Source organism: Pseudorasbora parva, chromosome 1 (assembly GCF_024679245.1).
Source record: "Pseudorasbora parva isolate DD20220531a chromosome 1, ASM2467924v1, whole genome shotgun sequence".
In the NCBI taxonomy this organism is placed as follows: domain Eukaryota; kingdom Metazoa; phylum Chordata; class Actinopteri; order Cypriniformes; family Gobionidae; genus Pseudorasbora; species Pseudorasbora parva.
The window spans coordinates 52380631-52406042 of record NC_090172.1 but is presented as its reverse complement, the minus strand read 5'-3'; the positions used below and the strand labels follow the sequence as shown (position 1 = coordinate 52406042).

At 39.7% G+C, this 25412-nt stretch overlaps 2 protein-coding genes across 3 annotated transcripts; both read left to right on the top strand.

The window, feature by feature from the left end:
* The first annotated feature begins 2753 nt into the window (after positions 1-2753).
* Positions 2754-7072, top strand: slc39a1 (solute carrier family 39 member 1). The gene is made up of 4 exons (XM_067451953.1): positions 2754-3107; positions 3906-4036; positions 4114-4419; positions 5181-7072. The coding sequence occupies exons 1-4, from the start codon at positions 2993-2995 to the stop codon at positions 5532-5534; spliced, it is 906 nt and encodes a 301-aa protein (XP_067308054.1). The 5' UTR covers positions 2754-2992; the 3' UTR covers positions 5535-7072.
* An 850-nt stretch (positions 7073-7922) lies between these two features.
* rlbp1a (retinaldehyde binding protein 1a) lies at positions 7923-24884 on the top strand. 2 transcript variants are annotated; one of them, XM_067451952.1, is made up of 8 exons: positions 7923-8163; positions 17091-17131; positions 17408-17536; positions 17618-17822; positions 18525-18703; positions 20647-20805; positions 20903-21013; positions 23975-24884. In XM_067451952.1, exons 2-8 carry the CDS (start codon positions 17123-17125, stop codon positions 24119-24121), a joined length of 939 nt encoding a protein of 312 aa, XP_067308053.1. In that variant the 5' UTR covers positions 7923-8163; positions 17091-17122; the 3' UTR covers positions 24122-24884. The 2 variants fall into 2 exon arrangements, with proteins under 2 accessions (XP_067308053.1, XP_067308052.1); XM_067451951.1 differs by lacking the exon at positions 7923-8163 and adding an exon at positions 16212-16364.
* The last annotated feature ends 528 nt before the right edge of the window (positions 24885-25412 follow it).

Sequence of the window (25412 nt, the reverse complement as noted above, 5' to 3'; positions counted from 1 at the left end):
GAAACATTTTGCGAGTGAAAGCAAAAGCATTGAAATTATAATTTTCCCTTCACATATCTTATTTTTGTTCCTCAAAATAATGTGTTGTCAGACATAGCAGCACTGGCCGCACTTGCAGTGTTCATTTTAGGCCCTTATATTCATGTCTCTAAATCATATGCCTGGTTGAGACCATTAATTCCTGCTTATCTAAAATAATCCTGTAAAAATCTTGTTCTAAGCATCATTTGTTCCAGTGGGAAAAAATGCTAACAATCCACATTTGCTTAGTAATACACTGTTCCATACGTTTTGTTTGTGAGGTTTCAAGCAAAATAAAGGTCCAACCTGGACACTCAGAAAGAGATCAACTAACTTTTGAAAGTGTCTCATTTGTTTTCTTAAGACTGTCAATACAAAACTTAAATATGTCTTAAATCCACCAAAGTATCCAATGTTCTGTTGGGTTGTTTCAAATAAGCATTACAACATAACACTGCATGGCTACATAACACATAATATGAGAAAAACAAATCATATGCAAATCATCCTGTAACTAAATGTCATTAAACTAAATGGCGGAGCTAAATAGCTATTTTGGCACATTTTGCTTTTTTCAACTCACTGATTGGTGTAATTTTCTGTACAGCATCATAGGTCATGTGTTTTTTCACTGGGAATTCTACTGTTAAATATGATTATTTAAAAAATAAATAAGCTGAAATAATATGGGCTAAAGGTGTTAGAGAGAGCCCCTTTGCATATGGTTGCCAGATTGTACGTTTAGGTAAAACACTGGATATAGGCTATACGGGCTTTTCACAGAAAAGCTCTGATTGGGTTAATTATATGGTGGAAAACGTTACGTTTGCTAGAAGGATCGAACTGTAAGTAACATACATAGCTACCATTATAATTTGTAATGTTTTGTATGGTACTTGGAGTTTCCTATTGTTACTGCAATAGGTTAACTAGCATCTTGCGTTACAATGCTGTCTCTCTAAGAAACTTTCAATTTAATCAGAAATTGTTTGAACAGTCAATAAGTGGATAAATCACTACTTACTGCTTGCAGGAATTAAGTTGTAATTGCCACTTTCTTCAGTTTAAGACGCTGAGCAAAGCTTGATTGAAATGGGCCGAGCAAACGAACGATTTTGAAGGTTGTGGTATCCGAACATCAACCATGACTGTTGACATGTTTTATCTGTGGGAAGAGTATGAAAAGTCCTCACGTGCCATGCACAGCCTGAATCACTTGTGTCCATGAGAGCTGCCGTTTTTGCTGAGTGCCTTGTCTGCAGTCCCGATGATTCGGCTGGGTCAGTTCCGCCTGACAATGAACATGTTTGGGCACATGCAAATGTTGGGGGCGTACATATTAATGATCCCCAGCAATTGCGTCACCGGTGGCATTATGTTGAAAATCACTTATTTTTCTGTGGTGTTTTTAATGCACGAGATTAACATAAGAAGTAGGAAGCAATGGTGTTTGAGACTCACAGTATGTGATGTCCATACTGAACTCTTATTATTTCATCATGATTCTGTTAGGCTGCATAAATTAGATAATTAACCGGAACCAGGAACACTTAACACCCGATGTACTTGTTACATCATAAGAAGAATGGCATCTATGCTGATATTATTCTGTCCGTCTCATCCTTATCCTAAGCCAGAGTTATATACCGTAATCAGACAGATCCAGTCCGTATCCAGCTCAGATGGTGGCCGCCTGCACCTAGACCACAACGCAGCCCTATGTCAGCAGAGAGAGACGTGTCAACTAGACAATCCTCTGCGAAGGCCTCTTCAACACGATATCATCACTGATCCACATGCAGCCAAGACCACAAGAACCAGACAGGTCCTCCGCAAAGACCAGGTCAGCTTCAGCTCCTTACCAGCATGATATCATGAATCTAAGCTTGGTTTCTCCCAAGGTTTTTTTTCTCTATTCTTCTGTCACCTGGAGTTTGGGTTCCTTGCCACTGCACCTCATGGAATGCTTAGGGACATTTAATATGACTGACTGTTGCCTGCTGTTGAATTAGAACTGAACTGAGCTGGACGGTGACATTTTTTCCAGAACTGCTTTATAAATTAAATTAACTAACTTAATAATGATTTTTACTGAATCAAACGGAACTGAATCAACACTGAATTGATTTCAGATGAATAATCTGCCAACTTGACTTGACTAACGTTAGTGAAAAGTCTCAATGCTATGAAACGCTGCTCGGATTTGGGATTATTGTAGGCTATTTAAAATAATAATAAATATTACATCCATCAGTCAATTGGGTAGGAGACGAAAGAGAACTGGCTTTGACAAACAAAACGCAATCAGTAAAGTTCCGCATCTTCTCTATTTTCCTCTGTAAAATAAATGTTAATGGAACAGAGAACACACAGCAACCAACATTGTACATCAATGCTGATATGACTTTTTTTTCAGTCACAAGGCAGTCATGTGCGGTTTAGTCATACCGGGAACCTCAGCTCTATGCCGTGGCGTGCAGGCAAATCACTGACCTTACTAAATACTCTCATGCTGAAGTTACAAATATTTCCACAGGGGGCGCTCGGTGGCACAAAAAAACTAAATTCACTTTTTAAATATCGTCATGTATTATATTCTAAACATGTAAATTAATGATAATTATTGATAATAAATATTAAACTTAACTTGGAGATGTGGATATTTCAGTAGCATTAGACGTTAAGTTTGACGTCGAGTGATTAAATCAACCCGGAAGTAGAGGTCATAAAAACAAGGGGCGGGACGAACAACTGACAAACATGCATTGGCAAATCGTCAGATGTTAACTTGATCAGAATGAACCGCTGAACTATCATGAACATCAAAATCATGGGGTTCATTATTCAAAGACAGCGCTATACGTTAAAATATTTATCTATATTATATTAATCAGAGTTTGGCAGAGGCGCCTGTCCTCTCTTTACTGTTTGTTTACATTTAGTTTAAGATTTATATGATCATTTTGTCGAGATGGATTACCTGCTACAGGTGAAAGTTGGAGCTCTGGTTGGGCTGCTGTTCTTAACTCTATTTTTTGGTTTCATCCCAGCGCGGATGAAATGGTTTCATGTCACTAGTGGAACAGGTAAATAATAATTTAAGTGCTTTGGTGCTGTCATCGATTTTTCACTATCCCACACATGATGTTTTCTTTCATTTGTCGTCTTATCGCGGCACAATATTTATGTGAATGCATTATGAATATTGTGCATCTGTTCACATATGTACAAGTGTGTGTTTATGTATGTATTGCTTATGTATTTTTGTGGAATTTGCTCAGTCTTTATGAATTTGCTCTGCTTTAAAGCAAACACATCAGAGTCAGCTGATGATGAGTTTTTTTTAAAACGTGCATTTCAGTTCACTCAATGTGGAAGTGAAACTGGTGTTTGAAGTCGAACATGCTTAAACAAGCAAAACTGCTACTAAACATGAATTTTGACAGTGATCTATAGTAACCCAAATGGGTTATTATATATATATATATATATATATATATATATATATATATATATATATATATATATATATATATATATATATATATATATATATATACATGGTTATGAGTTGTCAGAATTATAGTTGAGTAAAATGCCATCAACGCTTTGGTTAGTTTGTTTTTAAAGTTGCAGAGCCCCACTTAATCAAATGGCAACAGTTATGCCTAAAACATTAGGTTGTGAGTAAATAAAATGATTAGTAATGATGTGTTTTTAATTATTTCTAGGCTCCTGATTAAAATCCCTTTTGGCGAAACTTGTTTTACTTTGGCTGATAAGCTAAAAGGAGTGATTAGAGAAGGATTACACCATTCATGTCAATCAGCGTCACCATTAATCAATGTAAGGTGACTTTGATTTGTGTTTTTCTTTGTTTCTAGCAATCCACAGAGCTGTGCTGAGTTTTGTAAGCTGCTTTGCAGGAGGGGTCTTCCTGTCCGCATGTTTATTAGACATCATCCCAGACTACCTCTCCGACATTGATGAAGTGCTAAAAAAACAAGGCCTTGATGTGAGCTCACTGAATGTTAAAGTAAATATGTTCCTGTAATTTCCATGTTTCTGATACCAATTCTCCTCATCTTCTAGGGGGGCTTCCCGTGTGCAGAGTTCATCATGGCGTGTGGCTTCTTCACAGTCTTAATCTTAGAAAAAATGGTTCTAAGCTGCACAGAGGACCACAGAAATGAGGAGACCGCTCCTCTTTTAGCTCCGGCGGGTCACGGACATGCCCACGGATCGAACTCTCTGAACGATCTGGAGGGGAGCGGTCACCACATCCATGTGGATTTTCATGCGCACTCATCCTTCCGTGCCTTCATGCTCTTCCTGTCTCTGTCTCTCCACTCTGTGTTTGAGGGTTTGGCCATTGGCTTGCAGACCACGGACACTAAGGTGATTTTATTGAGCTTTGTTTGACAACTCCGTGTTAAGTCACTGTGCTGACCTTGTTAGAAAACTGATAAAATTTGAGGTCCAAAGGTTTATAGTTCGGTTTAGCATCGTGATTTAAAATCATGCTTTTTTTTTTTTTTCTGGCATGTCCTAAGGGTGCTAAAGCACTGTAGTCTTTTTATAAATGTCAAAGGATTAGTTCACCCAAAAATGAAAATTCTGTCATTTACTCATGCTCAAGTTGTTCCAAACCTGTATAAATTTCTATGTGCAGCTCAACACAAAGGAAGATGTTTGGAAGAATGTTTGTAACCAAAGCAGATCTTGGGCCCCATTGACAACCATAGTAGGGGGGGGAAATACTATGGTAGTCAATGGCTGCCGAGATCTGCTTGGTTACAAACATTCTTCCAAACATCTTCCTTTGTGTTCAGTGATGACAGAATTTTCATTATTGGGTAAACTATCCCTTTAAGAAAGCCATGATGAGGGTGAGAAAAAGTATAAAATTGTTTGGAAATATTTAGTCTTTTGAATTTTTGCTTTTAGTAATTGTAAAGTGCATAGAAATTATACTTTACTAAGTCTGCTGACAAAGCAGAATTCCCAAGATATTTAAATTTCTTAATATGAAACAGAATATCCGGAATTGATCTGTATAAATAATGAAAAATAAGAGCGCTTGGTGACATCAGCCAAAAAGGAAAGTGATGAATGTAAAAGAGACAAGTTTCACTTTCTCCACTCCTCTTTCTGCTCAGGTGTTGGAGATCTGCATTGCTATCCTGGTTCACAAGAGCATCATTGTCTTCAGTCTGTCGGTGAAGCTGGTTCAGAGCGCGGTCAAGCCCATGTGGGTGGCGCTCTACGTGACCGTCTTCGCTGTGATGTCTCCTCTTGGCATTGGCATCGGCATTCTAGTGATCGAGGCTCAGCTGGAGGACGGTGCTTTAATACAGGCGGTGTTGGAGGGGCTGGCAGCTGGGACGTTTGTCTATATCACCTTCTTAGAGATCCTTCCCCATGAACTGAACTCCCCTGAGCGGCCACTGCTCAAAGTTTTCTTCCTCCTCTGTGGCTTCTCAGTAATGGCTGGTCTGTGTTTTATAGGCTGAAAGACACTTTTCATTTGTTTTGCCCTCTGGCCAGAAACCTGGAGCCTCGAGGTAATCACACTCAGTCAGAGAAGACTTCCCAAACTGCACATTATTTCAGGAAAAGGAAAGATTCCCTGCTTGTTTTATAGAGGAACTGAGAGTTAGAATTTTTTTTTTTTTTTTTTTTTACAAACTTTTACCAGATCATTTCACAATGAATTTTTAAAAAGTGTTTTAAATGAATTTTATAGTGGGGAAAATGTATTTTGATGACCAGATTTCAGCATCGAAGAACATAGTATCTCGCATGCAAATTGGGACATTTACAAATATTTTTACTTGAACCTGTTTTGCCTTTTTCTACTGGTCAGATTTCATCAGTGAAATTTTCATGCCACTTTAGTGTTTTCCTTTGACTTGCATAACACTATCCATAAAAGCACCAGTTGTCTGAACAAATATGTATACTGAAATACTAATAACATTATGAACATTAACTGTCATTTTTCTGTGTGTGTATATATATGTGTGTGTGTGTGTTGTGTACCATGTACATACTGGTTTTTCACCCTTTATGTGCCACATTTCCACATTTTAAATTTGCTGAGCAGCCAAATGTTTGAACAATTTGCACCCGTGATCATATAAAACATTTTATGAGATACCACAGTAAAATGAGTAAAAATGTGGCGTGTTCATTAAATTACAAAAATATATATATTCCATAATCATAATAAATGTATGATTATGCAGACTATTAAACCTATTTTGCCTTATTAGAAAGAGAAATAACAAACGACATGCATTTTAATGTTTCACATTGAAAAACAAAGGAAAACTGATGCAGGGAATTGGAAAAAATTAGTTCTGTGATTCAACATGCTTTATTTGTAGTAGCAGAAAAGCATACTAGGATCTGAAATATGGTTCAAACATGACTATCTTGCAATACCAGATTCAGCCTCTAGATGTTAGACTAATACACACAATGTCAGTAAAGTATTGACTTGTTTAAAAGTTGAATAACACTATGCAGTATGTATATATTTTTGCAGTATATAATATTTCAGTATGCAAACTGTCATGCAATTAGTTGCAACTTTTGGCAAATTGTACAGAATATATCGAGAACATCCTGCATGAGATATCCCACCATGCAGTGTGCTCGACCTCCCTTTTCCAGTGTGATGAATGAACCCATAATATATACAGCTCTTTTGTGTTTTTATTGAACACAATTTCTTAAAAGTATTTTTTACTGAAATTAAAAATGCAATATTTAATATTCCAGATGATTACTGGACGCCACTCATTATCTCAAATGTTTAGCATAATATGGAATGTATATGGCTGCATAATTCATACTGTTTCACATACTATCTTTTAAATAGTGTAAACTGTGCAGTATAGTATTAAATTCCAAACACAGCCGTGCCATATTCAAAATAAGTGACAGTATTGCTCTATGGGAGAATTTTGTTGGTCTTTATTGTGTATCGTGTTTTAAATTTAACCCACTGGTACTGTTCTGTTCTCAATGAAATGATTGTACTATATTTTAGTATTTTTAGGGGATTTTATTGTACTAAATTATATAAATGCTGTAGTTATAATCCATTTATTAACTTTTTGAGCATGGATCTGTTTATGAAATTTGTAAACGCAGTCATTGTCAGGTAATCAGAGCTGCTAACAGGAGCTCTTGAAGCACTGAAGGGGGTGGGAGGCAGCAGCTCATTTGCATTTAAAGGGACTTATTATTTATATATTATCATTTAATAGAGACTTATTATGCATATTGTAAAAGGGGGCATTATAAGACCCATTTAAGGCTGCTCTGCCTGCTCAAAATTCACAATGCAACATAAAAAGCCAGTCTAAACTATGCCTGCTCTAACCCACTTCAGCCTCTAATATAACAATATGGAGTTCAAATTGTGTAAATGCATTTATGCCAACTCTCAGCAGCATTAAACTCTGCGTAAAGATACCTAATTTCCACTTCAGAAACACATCTGCGATGCGCCACCTTTGCAGTGTAAATTTGGCATTAGAATGTTACAAAAAATGTTTTACAACAAAGTTTACTAAATGAGAATGAAAGAAAATATGCGTAAAACAATGACGTGATTGACTTTTTAATTATAAAGTTGACCTTTTTGCTGCTATTCGGCTGCTATAGTATAAAACCAGTGTAGTGGGCCCAAAAAGTGTTTAAGGAGTCTTAAAATAAATGCCTTTGCATAAGGTATGGCTTATAAATGTCCAATACTTGTTGGGGCCACTGTATCTTTGAAAAGAATTACAAAATAAAATGGTCAGTAACAAAGTCCAGCACTAATGAGTGAATTGCTATGTACTGAGGAGATTTTCTGTAGACAATGACACGGGCTGCCTGGAAGGTCGTTCATTTGTGCCTGTGCAGCAGAGCAGCAGGGTTTTGTGACGGACACATACGAGAACTGTTCCTCAACTGCTCATTATCGGCTTTTTGCTCACATGCCTGAATGGATGGCATCTGTGCAGAGCTGTCGCTTGTCCTAAATTCACCCCGCCGCCATGAAGAAAACCCCATTCACACTGAATCGTTAGTAGGACTGTAATTATGAATGGAACAAGGGCAAGCAGGAGCGCAATTTCGTAAATGGTAGCTAAGTCGTTTCATTTTTTATTACGGCTTATTTTTATTCATAATATATTTTTGTTTGCAAGACCAAAACTTTAATTACAAAAAGTGCTCGCTGCATAATACAGAGGTAACCACATTGAGGATTATAAAGTGTAAAACCCAATGCACTACAAAATGTGTTTAATAATGTTATTGTGAAACTCGGTCAATGGTCACAGGATTAGTGCCTTTCTGATTACAATCCGTCTGTGTGCTTGGTTTGGGCGGCCATAGTTTTAACGGAATCAAGAATTAACTGTTATTTTGTTATAAAAAAATAATTTTATTGAATTTGCACCTTGTACCTGTTGATCTAGTCTAGCCTGGGACTAAATCAAAGAGGAGATTCAAGGCTATAATCCAGATCACCAGAGCTAAGTCTACATTCTTGGGGTAGATGGGATGGTCTCTGAGGATTTGACTTCCATCTTGCTCCTTGAAATGACATTTTAAGCACTAGCTGCATCTGTTGACTACTTCTGGTAGCCTAACCTCAAACACTCTCGTTTTGCTATCCACAATGTTTTTAAATTCACCATGAAATCAAAATTGACGATTCATATTTATTATGCAATATTGCAGTAATTATTATAAATTATTTACGGTATCCGTGCACATCATTATTTTGAAGAAATCATAATCTTTAACCCAAATAGCTTCCCCTCCCTCTTGTAGCTTATGACGTGTTTACTGGTGTGAGCGGGACAACCGCTAGCAAACCACAACATCCAATAATTTCCCTATAGACAAAATAAAGACCCACCTTAAACTTTTTCTTGTTCGAGAAGCCATTTCATATAAGTCACAAAATGGAAGAAAAGGCTATCGCAACTTCAATTTCATGCCGACAATATATAATGTTATATACGTTATATTCGTTTCCAGTTATTTTATCTGTACAAAATTGTTTGTGCTTGATATTGCATAGTGGTATTTTTGTTATCATATAATTTTAATTTATTCAAATTAATCATTAACACACTGGCACATAAATTGTTTTATCTTTTACTGCACTTTGTCATTCTTCTAGTTCCCTTTCGAGAGAGGTTCCTCGTTTTACGTATGGGGAAAAACTCCTTTTCTCGAGAATATGAAGCAAAACTTTATTAATAAAGGTATCCATGTAAAGCGTAGTGCCGCTGTACGGCCATAGCCCAGCGCGAGGAGCGCTCTGATTGGCCGGGCCGCGGCAACTGCAGGAACCTATGGTGAGGCGGCTGAGAGGAACGAACCAATGGGGGGCGTTCCCGAAAGCCTGCCGTAAAAGGTGCTTATATTTGCATACAGGAGGCTATATAAGACCCTGATTCGCCATAGGTGTCAGATTTTATCTCCTTCAGCGACACCTTCGCTTTCCTCCGGAAGAAGCACCGCCGTTGAATAAGCACCAGCGGAACCTGCAGCTGAGGATGACGGATTCCCTCTCCGCCTTCTCTGCCGTTCCAGCTACGCCATCCGGCGCCAGTATCCTTTTATTCTCTCTTCCTTCTAAAAGAGCGTGAGGCGTTGTTGCAAATGCCTCGCATTTCCTGCGGCTCGTGCAGAGCCCCTCTCCTCGCCGGCAACCGTCACATCCTCTGTGTGACATGCCTCGAACGGGACCACGCGCAGCTCGCGCTTTCCAGGGGCGGCTGCCCCGAGTGTGATGTGATGGCGCTGCAGACCCTTCAGGCTCGCCTAGCCACCTTCGACCAGGTCCCCCCTCCTGCCGCTGGGCCACGCCGTAAGAAACGCCGCAACCAGAGGCTGCCAGACCGGTCGGGCGACTGCAAGCCGGATGATTCCCTGCGTGCCTCGCCTTCGCCGGTCCCCTTCACTCAGGAGGAACAGCGCCCCTCTCATGCACCAGCCTGTTCGGTTTCCTTCGGTGGCCTGTCGCCAGAGAAAGACGAGGACAGCCTCTCCACAGCCGCTTCGGGTAGCGAGTGGTCAGTTTCTGTCTCGGAGCCCCCCGCTTCAACGCAGACCGCCACAAGCTCCAAAACCAATGCTGACACAGAGCTTATCCGCCTGCTCTCTAAGGCCGTGGAAGACCTTGGACTCGAGTGGTCCCAGCCTGAAGAGCCAACGCGCAGCAGACTGGACGAGTAGTACCTAGAAAGCCGCTGCCTCTCTTCTCCTCAGAAGCCGTGCCTTTCTTCCCTGAGGAACACGACGAGCTTACTAAATCTTGGAAGTCGCCCTAGATCTGCTCTGCTCGCGCGAGATCCGCCCTCAGCGCTCTCTACAGTCGAGAAAAGCGAGCACTTCTGCTGTTTCGCATGAGCGTGCGTCGATATTTCGGACGGCACACCAGTTAGAAAACACCGACCACTTCAGAGTATAGAGCCGCCTGGTCGTGGGGGCTCTAGCTTCCGCAATAGTGTTCATAACTCTGTCAGAGAGGTTTCCCGATACCAGTTGATGGGCCATATGTGGAGGGCCCATAGTTCGGGACTGGGATGCCAGATCATGCACCATGAAAAAGGAAAAATCATGCACCGAGAAAGAGGAGATGGTCAGGTCTCGCCTCGGCCGGACCCCCATCTCTCCCTCCCGGTCTCCCAGTTCCCTGCACCCAGACGACTGCCGACCTCAATTTGGCAGCCAACGAGCCCGTTGTCAAACGCACTTGCCTGCACACAAACGCCGTTATCACGGGGACCCAAATAAATCTCAAAAAGAGCTTTTTCTCTGTAGTAAATGTGCCCACTTATCAGTCTGCATTCCTGCACTCATATACCCCTCCCACCCATGCTATAAATGTCCCAGCGCCCACTCCACAGTGCACACCGCCACACATAAGCATTACCCCCTCTATGTCACAAGCACAAAATGGCAGCGCTACCGAGTTCCCTCTAGTAGGCGACCCTTATCTGCGCCGGCTCCAGCCACTATCGCTTCGGGCTCAGGCCTGGCAAGCCATGCCCGGTGTATCAAATTGGGTTGTGAACATAGTGAAAAGGGGCTACTCGCTACAGTTCGCTCGCAGGCCCCCGCACTTTCGCGCCGTGGTCGAGACCTCGGTGAAAATCAGCGTCAGTCACGTGCTTCGCACCGAGATTTTCGAAACTGTTAGAGAAGGGTGCGGTGGAGCCCGTTCCCCTATCCCGAAGTAAGTCGGGCTTCTACAGCCGATACTTTCTCTTTCCGAAGAAGGACGGAGGGCTCAGGCCCATCCTAGATCTAAGGCATTTGAACAAAGCTCTAATGTCTCGCTCTTTCAAAATGCTGACGGTGAAACAGATCCTCGCACACATTCGCCCCGGGGACTGGTTTTTCACGATGGATCTGAAAGATGCGTACTTTCACGTTCAGGTAGACCCCACCACAGGCCATTCTTGAGATTCGCCTTTGAGGGGCAGGCTTATCAGTACACGGTCCTGCCCTTCGGGTTATCCCTGGCGCCCCGCACGTTTCCGAAATGTATGGACGCGGCATTAGCCCCGCTCAGGCTGAAAGGGATGCGGGTGCTCAACTACCTCAACAACTGGCTAGTGATAGCCCAGTCTCGAGCACAAATACTAACACACAGATCCTGGCTCCTCAACCACTTAGACTGTTTGGGTCTCAGGATCAATGTTGCCAAGAGCTCGCTGTCCCCCACTCAAAAGATATATTTTCTGGGCATAATTTTAGACTCAAGACTCATGAATGCGCGGCTAACGACACAGCGCGTGCTATCCATCCAGAACATGGCGGCTTCATTCAAAGCCGGGACTCGTGTTCCCCTGAAACATTTTCAGAGGATGCTCGGCCTTATGGCCTCGGCATCGTCAGTGCTCAGGCTGGGACTGTTACACATGCTTCCCCTCCAGCGTTGGCTACATGCCCGTGTCCCTCCTTACGCATGGACATGGGTCCGTCTTCCCGTCAAAGTGAACCACAGCGGTGTCAAAACTTTGGCTCCTTGGACGGGGACAGAGTGGTATCGGAGGGTCGTGCTTATGGGCACGGTTACGAAGTTGAAAGTGGTCTCGACAGATGCCTCCACTCGAGGGTGGGGAGCCCTACACGAGGGCAAGCCGATCTCTGGCCTGTGGACAGAAACAGAGAAACGGCTGCACATAAACTGTCTAGAGATGAAAGCGGTCGCCTTATCGCTGAGAGCTTTCCTTCCACACATAAAGAACCACCACATCTTGGTTCGTACAGACAACATGTCGGTGGTAGCGTATATAAATCGCCAGGGCGGCCTGAGATCACATTCTCTTCACCGCATGGCGAAGCATCTCCTTTTATGGGCAGAGCACAACCTGAGCTCCCTGAGGGCGGCTCATGTGCCAGGTATTCTGAATCTGGGTCCGGATATGTTATCCAGGGGACCCATTCCCCCAGGGGAATGGTCTCTTCACCCGCAAACGGTTCTCTTAATTTGGAACACCTTCGGCAGAGCGAAGGTGGATCTCTTCGCCTCAGAAGACAACACTCACTGCCCAATATTTTTCTCCAAACGCAGGGACGCCCTGGCCCATGTCTGGCCCAGTCTCCCGCTATATGCTTTCCCCCCGATTGTGATGCTGCCGCAAACCATCAAGAAAATCAGGGAGACAGCATTCACGGTGCTTTTGATAGCCCCGCTCTGGAGGAACTGAACGTGGTTCTCCGATCTGATCCAGCTGTCAGACACAGCCCCATTCCCCTGAGGAAAGACCTCCTCACGCAGACGAAGGGGAAGATCTGGCATCCCAGTCCCGAACTATGGGCCCTCCACATATGGCCCATCAACTGGTATCGGGAAACCTCTCTGACAGAGTTATGAACACTATTGCGGAAGCTAGAGCCCCCACGACCAGGCGGCTCTATACTCTGAAGTGGTCGGTGTTTTCTAACTGGTGTGTCGTCCGAAATATCGACGCACGCTCATGCAAAACAGCAGAAGTGCTCGCTTTTCTCCAAGAGCTACTGGACGCGGGTCGTTCCCCCTTCACGCTCAAAGTTTATGTAGCCGCCATAGCAGCTAACCACGCTCAGATCACGGGACATTCACTAGGGAAAAGTGAGCTCATTGTAAGTTTTCTTAAAGGGGCTAGGAGATTGAACCCCCCTCGTCCTCCCTCGGTCCCTATTTGGGACCTCACGGTGGTTTTAGACGCTATGAAGGGTCCCCCCTTCGAGCCACTCCAGACCACGACCATAAAGCTTTTATCATTTAAAACCGCGTTTCTGCTGGCTCTGGCCTCGGTTAAACGTGTGAGTGACCTACACGCACTCTCAGTGAGCCCGTCCTGTCTCGAGTTTGGGCCCAACAACTCAAAAGTTGTTCTCAAACAGAGACATGGTTTTATACCCAAAGTGCTTTCTACCCCTTTTAGAGCACAGGTTATTACTCTGCTTCCATTACCCGCGTTTCAGGGTGAACAGGACGCGAACCTACTCTGCTCAGACAGAGCTTTGAGACTGTATCTGGAGCGCTCCTCCCCCTTCAGGCAGTCGGACCAGCTCTTTGTCTGCTTCGGCGGCCGCACTAAAGGTTGTGCTGTCACGAAGCAAAGACTCTCACACTGGATATTGGACGCGACCTCGCTGGCATATGAGTCTAAAAACCTGACTTGCCCTATAGGCGTTAAAGCCCACTCCACCAGAGGCATGGCCTCATCTTGGGCTTGGTCGTGTGGCATTTCTTTGGAAGATATCTGTGCGGCGGCAGGCTGGGCCTCTCCATCCACTTTTATCAGATTCTACAAATTGGAGGTTCCAGCTCTACAAGCAGGGCTTCTCTCCATCTAGGCTCTATCTTGACCCTGGCAAACAGATTGCCTTACGTTTTGGCCTGTACACATTAGTCCTTAAGCCATTCATTCATCATAAGATCCGACTATGTCCGATTAGCTGTTCAAACGAACCGACTCTTCCGGTTCTTCATTCCCCTTATAAGCCGCCTCTGTCGGTCTCTCAGGGGTTTATTGACATGTGCTTTGGGTATACTGGGTCAGTCAGCACACACGGCGCTTTACATTGTGTTCCCCATACGTAATACGAGGAACCTCTCTCGAAAGGGAACGTACTTGGTTACTTTCGTAACCTCGGTTCCCTGAGAGAGAGAGGAACGAGTATTACGTTCCGTGCCGTGTTTATGCTTCTCAGGTATCGCTTCAGTCGATCTTAAAACCTGACACCTATGTCGAATCAGGGTCTTATATAGCCTCCTGTATGCAAATATAAGCACCTTTTACGGCGGGCTTTCTGGAATGCCCCCCATTGGTTCGTTCCTCTCAGCCGCCTCACCATAGGTTCCTGCTGTTGCCGTGGCCTGGCCAATCAGAGCGCTCCTCGCGCTGGGCTATGGCCGTACAGCGGCACTACGCTTTACATGGATACCTTTATTAATAAAGTTTTGCTTTATATTCTCGAGAAAAGGAGTTTTCCCCATACGTAATACTTTTTCCTCTGTCTCAGGGAACCGAGGTTACGAAAGTAACCGAGTACGTTATCTACATATATCTATATCTATATATATAGTGGCTACTGAAATAGAAGTCACACATTCACAGAAAACAGCTTACTATAACATGTTGCAAAATAAGATGGATAAGCTACTTGAAAAAACTCAGAGAAAGAATAAGAATATTGGGGGGGGGGGGTGTCTTGCCAATGCAAAACTTTTAAGGTGTTATATAGTTCATTTGAATGTTTTAAATGATGGAACAATGCTAAATTCTACTGTTTGTAGTTCTAATCGAATCCTCATCGAACTCGCAATGGGTTGTGGGTAATATCAACCGTTAAGAGTGTGCATTGATCTGTACTTCGAATTCTGACTGGAAATAGTAGACCATCCGGGTATCTTTGGAATACTCTTTTCAGCATACTACGATTTGGGACATACTAATTCTATTTTCAAATAACCCTCATGTTTACACAAAGTTTCTGCATTTACGTTGGCAAAGTAGAGCTGTCAGTCAATAAATAGAAGAAAATAACTTGCAATACTTATTTGAAAAAGTAATCTGATTAGGTAATTCAAATTACTTGTAATGTGTCACCCCAACACTGTTAATTAGTATGTAGTATTTGTTTTATTGCTAATGTGATCAATTTACATATTCTTTTTGAACAATACCAATGGTACACATCATAAATGGAGTGTGACATGTGTTCAGTGCTCATTGTGCACCGCATCACTGCTCTAGCTGCTCCTGTGCATCTTCATTCAGTGGACAGAGGCTTCTGTATGAAGGGCTTATGTAATTCCATAGGTCACTAGAACAAATGACTTCATCTTATTTCTGGAAGGCATGCAGAACATCCTAGCAAGCACATAGCATTTTTACTCATTATTTTTCAATATCGAAACATTCATAAAGGTAACTTTTTGTTCAAAAATAAAAAAAATTGAAATGATACATCAACCCTTCTTCCAAAACATGTTTTGTTGTACCCTGATTCACTATGGAAGCCTATTATAATTGTCTATATTTTAGACCTAATAGGCAGGCCTTTTTTCTGGGAAATTGTGTACATGAGTCACTTGCCCGTGTGTTTGCACTGTAAAAAAGTATGTAAAAATAGGGCACAATGTACTGTATAAATATAAAAGATTTTTCCGTATTGGTTATTTAAAGGTGTATTTTAAATTACACATTGCATTGGTTTGGGTTTTAAGGGTCAATGGAAATTTCTCTAAAATTACTGGATAATGTACTGGCAGAAAATTACCAGTACATTTTCCGTTTTTATTTTTTACAGTGTGATCATTTCCGTAAATAGATAACAGTTACTCTGGCTGCTTTGACGCTTGTATGGTGTGAGAGTAGCATTTAACAGAGTTCCTTGTAAATCATTTTCTACTGTGAAGGGTCATTTATGGAATAAAATTCCCTCCATAGTCATTTCATTGTGATTGTTGTAGTGCTGGAATTTATTTTCAAGGAAGTACCACGTCTATTAATGGTTATAGCTAACGTCCTTTCTATCTAAACTGGTTACATCTTAAGCCTAAGAATTTTTTATGAGCAGTATAATTCTCTCTCTTCGGTCTAATTTTTGTCCACCAGATGATTTTGTTGTTGGTCCCGTTCGGCCCCTCCCCTTACGGATGTTTATGATGTAGATTAGATGAATCTGTTGTGAGTTATGGGGTGTGACAGGTTAATCTCACAGTAAGCAACGCCTCACCCCTCTGTGCCGCCTGCAGCCCTCATCGCCCCTCTCCTCTCTGAGCTGTTCTCCGAGTCACTTCTGAATCCCCCACGGCTGAGGTAAGACAGTCTTTGAGTGTTATTAAAGTTGCCGGCTTGCTCTGTCCCTGAGCTGACAGGCTAAAAGGATGCTGAGCTGGATTCAGAATCCACTGACTAATACTTAAAATGCTTTTATTGCTTCATTCATTTATCAAATGGCAGAATGCAGATCTATAGCTTAATCCATTAGAAGCCATTTCAATTGTTTTTCACAGGAGGAATTCACAAAAGTGAACGATCTCTGATCAGGCAAACTTCAAGGCTTTTTCAAACAAGGTTTCAAACCAATATTAAAATGGAGTTTGAAATATGACTAAATTACATTTGCGGGTAAACTATTTAAATAATTACTTCAGATGTAATGGCATCAGTAAATCCTGGAATGTTCTATTTTTATGTTTACATCAATCTTAGCATAGACTTAAACTTAATTCATTAAATTAATATACTTTTTTTTAAAAGTAACTAAATGATGCTCACATTGGAACTGAGTCATAAAAATATTCTTAACACATAAAGTAAAGATTTTTGCAGCAAATATTGAAAAACTTGAGCTTTCCCATGACCTTTTTTCATAATAATATGTTGCTTTAGTAAAAGTTAAAGAATCTACATGCTAAAGTTGTAGACTTCTCAGAATATTACATTCTATAGTTTCATTCTCAAATATTACATTTAAAGCAATATTATTATTAAATCTAAAAATGTACAATGAAATAAGTTAATTATTTTTTTATTTTACAGTTTCCGTTCAGCCACTGGAGGATCTCAGCATTATGGCTGCTGTAAGTACATTATTATTTCCATTTCCATAATAATTAAGCACTTAACAGACTGCATTAACCTCCACTGTTAAATGCACTGGGTGGGATGAACTAATCTCTTGTTTCTCAAGGTGTTCTTGTAGGTCATGTGATGGGGATTATTAAATAGTCACTGATTTACTGAGAGTTGTGGGTCTCCACAGCAGGGTCATGTAGACACAGGATTAGTTTTCTTAAACCCTCTTGTCTGTGCCCGGCACATAATATAATGCTTTCTTTTCATTTTCATCCCATTAGACCGGAACATTTCGTATAGTGTCTGAGGAGGAGCAAGCATTGCGTGCTAAGCTCGAACATCTGACCGTTAAGGACCACGGCCCTGTGTACGGGCCCTGTATGAAAGTGCCGGATCACACAAAACAGAAGGTATCTCTACACTACATGCTGCTATAAACACATTTATCTTTTAGTTGCACATAAATGTAAATTCACCTTCCTATCTCAAAGGCTAAAGACGAACTAAATGAAACAGAGGAGAGGAAAGTGTCTTCTATAAAGGAACTGAGGGCCATGATTAAAGAAAAGGCAAGTGATGGGGACGATCTGGCCAAAGCTGTGCAAGAAAAATTCAGGGACAAACCAGATTCCCTTCTGCTGAGGTTCATACGCGCACGCAAGTTTGACGTGATGAGAGCACATGAGCTTATGAAAGGTAAAACGCTTTATATTACCGTGGCATCATTGCATTTACACATTTGCAAAATGACACAGCTTCATTGTTTCCCTGCTAGACAGTGTAATTGCAGCCATCTAAACATGCTTTTGTCTTTATCTATGCATCCTCAGACCTGCTCTTCTCTGGGACGGAAAAATCTCTGCTTTAATTGGGGCTTTAACGAAACTTTCAAAGAGACCCTTTGTGCACAAATAGGGCAGGTTCTCTTTCTCAATCAGGCTGAGAACAGGCAGACAGGCTGGGCTTTGATGTTCTGCGTATTTCACACAATCTGGCATTTCTAATACACACACAGCCCACAGAAACACTTGCACACATGACTGAACCTTTCAATGCATGAGAAAGAGGATGGAATACTGCAAAAGAGCAATGCTGCAAAACACATTAAGAGAGCTTGATGCTTGAAAGCTTGATGGAATGGGTCTTCCAGCACAATTTGGCATGTTTCACTGGTTTATCAGAAGTAAAAATTATATGTTCAACAAGTTACAACAACATATGTTTTTACATTGTTTTAACTCATCAAAATTAGTTAAGAAATGTTAAACGTTTTTTATGAGTCAGTTTAACATAATCTAAGTTGAAATGACTTAAACATCCAAGTCGATTGTACTGCAAAAGTTCAAAATTTGCCATTTTTTACAGTGTAGTGTATTTGTTGTTCTCCCTCTTTGACAGGTTATGTGCGTTTTAGACGAGACTATCCAGAGTTGTTTGAGAATTTAACCCCGGAGGCCGTGCGTAGTACCATTGAGGCCGGTTACCCACGAATCCTCTCCACCAGGGACAAGTATGGCCGAGTGGTGCTGCTTTTCAACATTGAGAACTGGGATCTAGAGGAGGTCACTTTTGATGAAGTATGTGTGCTATTTGAATAGCCTAATTTCCATCCACTGTCCAGTTTTAATAAATAATGATGACTAGAATAAAAGCTGAGTTTGCATAGGACCATTCTCATTGGATTTTTAATGAAATATAGGCTTGTATAAAAAGCCAAAGTCCAATTTTCATATTAAGAGTGAATCCAGGTAAATAAGGCTGCTTTCGTAGTGAGATGAGTGGCAAAAAGTGGCCTAGTTTAATATTCAAAAATGAATATTCTGTCATTAATTAATCCTGTAAGACCTGTATTAACCTGTATTAACCTGTAAGACCTTCGTTCACCTTTAATACACCAATCAAGATATTTCTTATGAAATTCAAGAGCTCTCTGACCCATTATAGACTGTAAAATTATTACCAAGGCCCAGAAAGGTATTAAAGACATCGTGAAAATAGTCCATGTGACTACAGTGGTTCAACCTTAATGTTATGAAGCGACGAGAATACTTTTTGTGCACACAAAAAAACAATTCAACAATTTCTTCCCTTCTATGTCAGTCTCTGATGTTGTACACACTGTAAACACTTCCAGGTTGCACCGCAGAACGTAGTGGCCGACTCCTGTGTCGGCATCACACACATGCGTCGTGGAGCTCACATGAACAGTGTCAGAGGCTGACACGAAGAGAAGAAATTGTTGAATAAAGTCGTTGTTTTTCTTGTCGCTTCATAAAATTAAGGTTGAACAACTGTAATCAGAAAGCTCTCAAATTTCACCTGTGGTAGTTCTGTGTTTTTTTCTAGGCTTGGTATTTATGGGGTGCAATATAACATGTCTTAATACTTCTTTTCTTTAAAACGCTGTATTTTTCTTATATTTTACCTTTATTTCACACCGCTGTCTTCACTTTGCTTTGAACGGCTTGTTTGCTTCTGTAAAGCCCATCCCTCCGAAAAACGCAATGGTCTTAGATTGGTTAGATGGCCAAATGTAGTTTCATGTATTTTTATTGGCTGAAGTGCCAAGCACAGGTTGTCTGGAAACGCCACGCCCCTTACCATTACCGGCCAGAAGTCACATCTGCGTATAATGTTACCAACCCGGGAAGAAGCTGGCTGTAGTCCAAACCGGTCGTTTTTGTAGGCAATAAACTGCCATAACTTTAAAAGACAATATCTCTGTTTGCATTGAACTTTCAGCGCTGTAACTTTGCAGATACTGTTTATCCTCAAGCAGCAACATTGCACACTATCTAAAGTTAAAAAAGGGAAATTGCATGCAACCACCCCTTTAATTTTCATTTTTGGGTGAACTAACCCTTTAAAATCACCTTGAATATTTGTTTATAAGTTAAAGGTATGTTTAGACCACAGTGAATTTTTCTTTTGCATTTTTTTTGCGTAAGGGCAGAAAATCCATTGTCAAAAAGATTACACAGATCCACAAAAATGACTAAAATGTTGTATTAATCATGATCAGGTCAGTGGCGAAGTCACATTGTAAAGAAACACTATGTGCCTATAGACTGAACACGTTTTCACAAATTTTTGTTTTTAGGCCCCAAAATGTAAATGAATAGCCAAAACGCATAAAAAGTCTCACGTTTTTAGAAGAACCAACACCGTCAAGTCAAGCCAAAAAGTCATTAGACAACCCTAAGGAATATTTGGAGGTCATTCATTATTACATTTTGCTAGGAAAATTAAAGATCACACTTGTCAGATTGTTATAGTCGCTAAGCTTATCTAGGCTAAGCATAAAAAAGTCTTGCTTTCTGGAAAAGACACTGAAATCTGAAATTCATCTGCAAGCTTTATGCAGATGTAAATTTAAATGAAACAGATTAATCATTGAAAATGAAAGAACGTTTGCACTGTGTGGTGCTCAATAACAAATAATTTTTAGTTCGTTTTTGTTAACAATTAGGCTAGTTAACAATAGTAACCCTGTCTTAAACACGAATGCGTCTTTTCACAGACTCTGCGTGCCTACTGCATAATCCTCGAGAAACTTTTAGAAAACGAAGAGACCCAAATCAACGGCTTTGTCCTCATTGAGAACTTCAAGGGCTTCACGATGCAGCACGCCTCTGGCATCAAACACACTGAGCTGAAGAAGATGGTGGACATGTTACAGGTAAGAGCTTACACTGCCTTTCAACCACAACAATATCATATAACAAAGATCATGAAGTGCTGGCTCACATAAAGCTTGTGCTGTCCGTATGGTACAGGACTCTTTCCCGGCCCGATTCAAGGCAGTGCACGTGACCCACCAGCCCTGGTACTTCACAACCACCTATAATGTGGTGAAGCCCTTTATGAAGAGCAAACTGCTGGAGAGGGTGAGTGGAGTGAATGGTGAAGAGAGGATTATGAAACAAAACATGAATAGTGCACACAAAAGAGCTTTACGATGTGCTAAGATGTTCACTATTCTGACAAATGAACTCAAAAGGAGGTGATTGAAGTAATATTTTCACTTTATATACATTGTAAACCTGAATAAGTTGGCAAAACTGAAAAATCAGAGTTGTGAAAAGTTATAAAAAAATGTAGAGTTAAAGCAGAACTTGCAGATTTTTATTTTGCAATCATACATTTGAATTCCTCTGAACCTTTAGCTGAAAAACAGTGTTGGGAAGGTTAAGCTTTGGAAATGTAATAGGCTATAAATTACAAGTAACCTTATTTAAAACGATAATAATAATACAATTTATTAATAACGCACTTTTCATTTTGAAGAATCTCAAAGTGCTAAGTAAGGGATAATGTACACCCAGCCGTAACCTCCGCTTCGCGTCGGGGTCTTGCATCACTCTGTCGGGGTTTATTCTGCGATAACAACCGGCTGGGTGTACATTCTCCCGCTTATTACACGGCTACTAGTCTCAAATAAATAATTATTAGACACAAAATATTGTCTTGAGATTAAATATTTTATTAGCTCTTACGCAAAGCTTCCGCGAAGAAAAACAGTTCCAACCTGCTTTAAGCCTTTATCTATTGCTGAAGATTTGCCATATGCCCTTGCTAAATGTTGAAAATGAATGCTGAAAGGGTAAGTTCACCCAAAAATGAAACCAGCTTATGATTTACTCACCCTCAAGTTATCGTAGGTATTCTTCTTTCAGACAAATACAATCGGAGTTATATTTAAAAAGTCCAGGCTAACGTTAATCCAAGCAGTTGTTGTAGTTGTGTTTGAAGTCCATAAAAAATGCAGCTGTCTGTCAAATAACATGCTCCACACGACTCCGATGGGTTATCAGAGCCTTCTGATTCGAATCGATGCGTTTGTGAAAGAAAAATATCTATATTAAAAACGGTATAAAGGAAACCTGCCTTGAAGTCTTCCATTGTAACCCACGGCTGTTTAATCCACAAGATGGCGCCAGCGTTAAGCATAGAAGTAGTACCGGTCAAGATAACTCGTAGTACCCGTATGAGCGGGTGTTATCTGGAAATAACGTACCGCTGGAATGAGCGATTGACCAATCAGAATCAAGTTTTTCACAGAGCCATAAAACATAATATAGTTATAGTTAAATCATAATATAGTGTAACTTTTCAATTAACTGATAACATTTGATATTTTCTATTTTCCAGCACTGAAACACAATGTTATCACTCACCATGGTGGCAACTCTTAGACGGGTTGTAGCCTAAAGATTTCAGTGGTGATGTGGAGTGATGTAATTGGCAGACAAGGTGCACTGCAAATTCAAACAAGAGCCAATCAAAAGCATCTCAGTAACTTTTACTGAATAGTTACATTTATTTTTTAATTAAATTACGTAATGTAATTACATGTAACTTACTCCCCAACACTGCTTAACAATATCATGTAATCTCACATTTTTAGTAGTGGAAACTTGACTAGCTTTAACTTGCTAATTCAATAAATGCCACCGTGCTAAATGGTTACACAATGCTTTGGTAGCATTAGCATAGAAATGAATGAAGGCAGCATTATAAAACATTTAACATACCTGTTCTCATGCTCCACTCAATAATAATAATAATAATAATGTGACACTCTTCTAAACTAGCATAACAAACCATTAAAAAAAAACGACTAAATCTTCTACTTAATGTTAATCGAGCACAAAAAACCTTTATATAACACTTAATTTCGGTAAAACACAAAACTTTAATTCAACTTAAATTAAGTGTTATATAGAGGTTTTTTTGACACCTTTTGAGTTTCATAAAAAAAGCATGCTGGAACATAGAAACCCCAGCCATATCAGATAAATGTAAAGGTCCCTTGCGTGTTTTCGAAGCTTTGATTATGTTTACAGTGTGCAATATAACATAAGTTCATTTTTCACGTGTAAAAAAACACGGTATTTTTCACACAATTTACTTATCTGTACAGCGCTGTTTCCTCTGTCCTAAAAACGGCCTGATGATTTCCTTGTTCTATGAAGTCCCTCCTTCAGAAATACGTAACGAGTTCTGATTGGGCCAGAACTTAGTGCACTTTGCCCGGAAATGTCACGCCTCTTACCATAACGGGGAGATGCATGCGCTGAGATGGAGATGCAATCTTCTCCACGTGGGAGAGCAACAAGACCACGTCCCCTATTTTGCATGTTCTTCTGGGCCGAGGGTTAGTCAACAAACGGTTCTAGTGACGTCATTCCATCCCTGCACTTCCTGCTGTAGTCCAAACCGGCCGTTCGCTGTAGGCTTTGAAAGGGAACTTCTGTTAAATAAAATATCTCGCTTGGCATTGAACTTTGAGCTTTATAATTTTATTCAAAGCTCAAAGTTAAATTTTTTATTATATGAAATTATAAATTTATTTTGAAATTATAAATTTTATTATAAAATTATAAAATTTATAAAATTATAACATTTAAATTTGAAATTATAAAATTTGAAATTATAAAATTTAAATTTTAAATTATAAATTTTGTTATATGAAATTATAAATTTATAATTTCATACTCTTTAATTTTACAGGTATTATTTATGCTCTAACAGCAACATTACACACTAACTAAAGTTTGAAAGATGGAATCGCAAAGAACGGGACCTTTAAATTTATCTTAATGAAAAGAAACAAGTTCATAAAACTCAAAGCAATGACACAATTCAGATTATTTATTGTCAGTTTTGAGAACTCAAAAGAAGAAAAAATGTGTTTAATTTGAGTTGGCTCTGCTCAAACCAATGAATTATTTTGAGCGTTAGGGTTTACATTCTACATGTATCACGCCATGAGATCACATGACTAATCTTGTGCACTTTCAGTGAATGAAAATGTTTAAATGAAAACTTTGAACCTGTTGATCTAGGTTTTTGTTCATGGAGACGAGCTGGATGGCTACTTCAAGGACTTTGGTACTGAAATCCTTCCTCCAGATTTCGATGGGACGGGCCCCAACTGTGACGGCAAAGAGACGGCGATCAAGCTGTTTGGCTCTGAAGATACAGCTCTTTAAAAAGACTCAAGCCAATAGTGTAACACTGGGACAGACAGCAACCTTTTGTTTGCTTGTTTAATAATAAAAATGTTTTATAGAAACTACACTCTTAGAAGAAAAGGTTCTATATAGAACGTTAAAGGCACTTTGTAGAACCTTTTTATGGAATTCATTATAATTCATCATTTAAAAAAAAAAATTCTAATTACATTTGATGAATTAAACAGCCTGTAAACATACTTCATTACTATAAAACATAACTTATTAAATATGACAGTATTATGCATCATTAAAGACTGCTTTATATTGAACCTTTTTGGTCCTAGGGTTCTATATATTAATCTCATGTATTAACCCCAATTATCCCTATTTTTCTGAGAGTGTATAGGAAGTTATTACATGCATAGTTGTATAGTTTAGTAATTTTAACCACTGTATTACAATAAAAAACAAGAAGCTGCTCCTGTTAACAGATGTACAGTACTGTATGGATTAAATATTACACATATCACTGGCCCATGTCTAAAATGTTCTACTTATTTGATATATGTGACCCTGGACCACAAATTCCTGTCATAACGGGCTTTTTTTTTTTTTTTTAATTGAGATTTATACTTAATCTGAAAGCTGAATAAATAAGCTTTCCATTAATAAGATCATGAAGCCCATAGCAATGCATATTACTACTAATAATACTTTTTTATATATTTACAGTAGGAAATTTACAAAATATCTTCATGGAACATACTTAATATCCTAATGATTTTTGGCATACGATAATTTTGACCCATACAATGTATTGTTGGCTATTGCTATATATATATATATATATATATATATATATATATATATATATATATATATATATATATATTACAAGAAGATTACAAGTCTTCACTAATAAATAATGTGTTTTTGCTTTGTTGTTAGACTGAATGGTTTATGTAGATACAATGTTGGCTGTTGTTTTTAACCCGTGTTGGTTCTTCTAGACCCAGAGTGTTAGCCTTGTGTCAAGTGTAATGGACATTTCCGAAAATAAACACATATTTTCAATAATAGAAGCAGATTTGGTGTCTGAATAAAGGGTCATCACAGAACAAATACATATGTGAACTAGTATAATAATTTTAATAATATGCACTATCGAAGTTTGGGGTCAGTGTGAAATAAATGAATGCTTTTATTCAGCAAGGATGCATTCAATTGATCAAAGTGTCACATTTATAATGTTATAAAATTCTGAAAAATATTAATCACGGTTTAGACAAAAATATTAGGCAGCACAACTCTTTTTAACATTGATAAT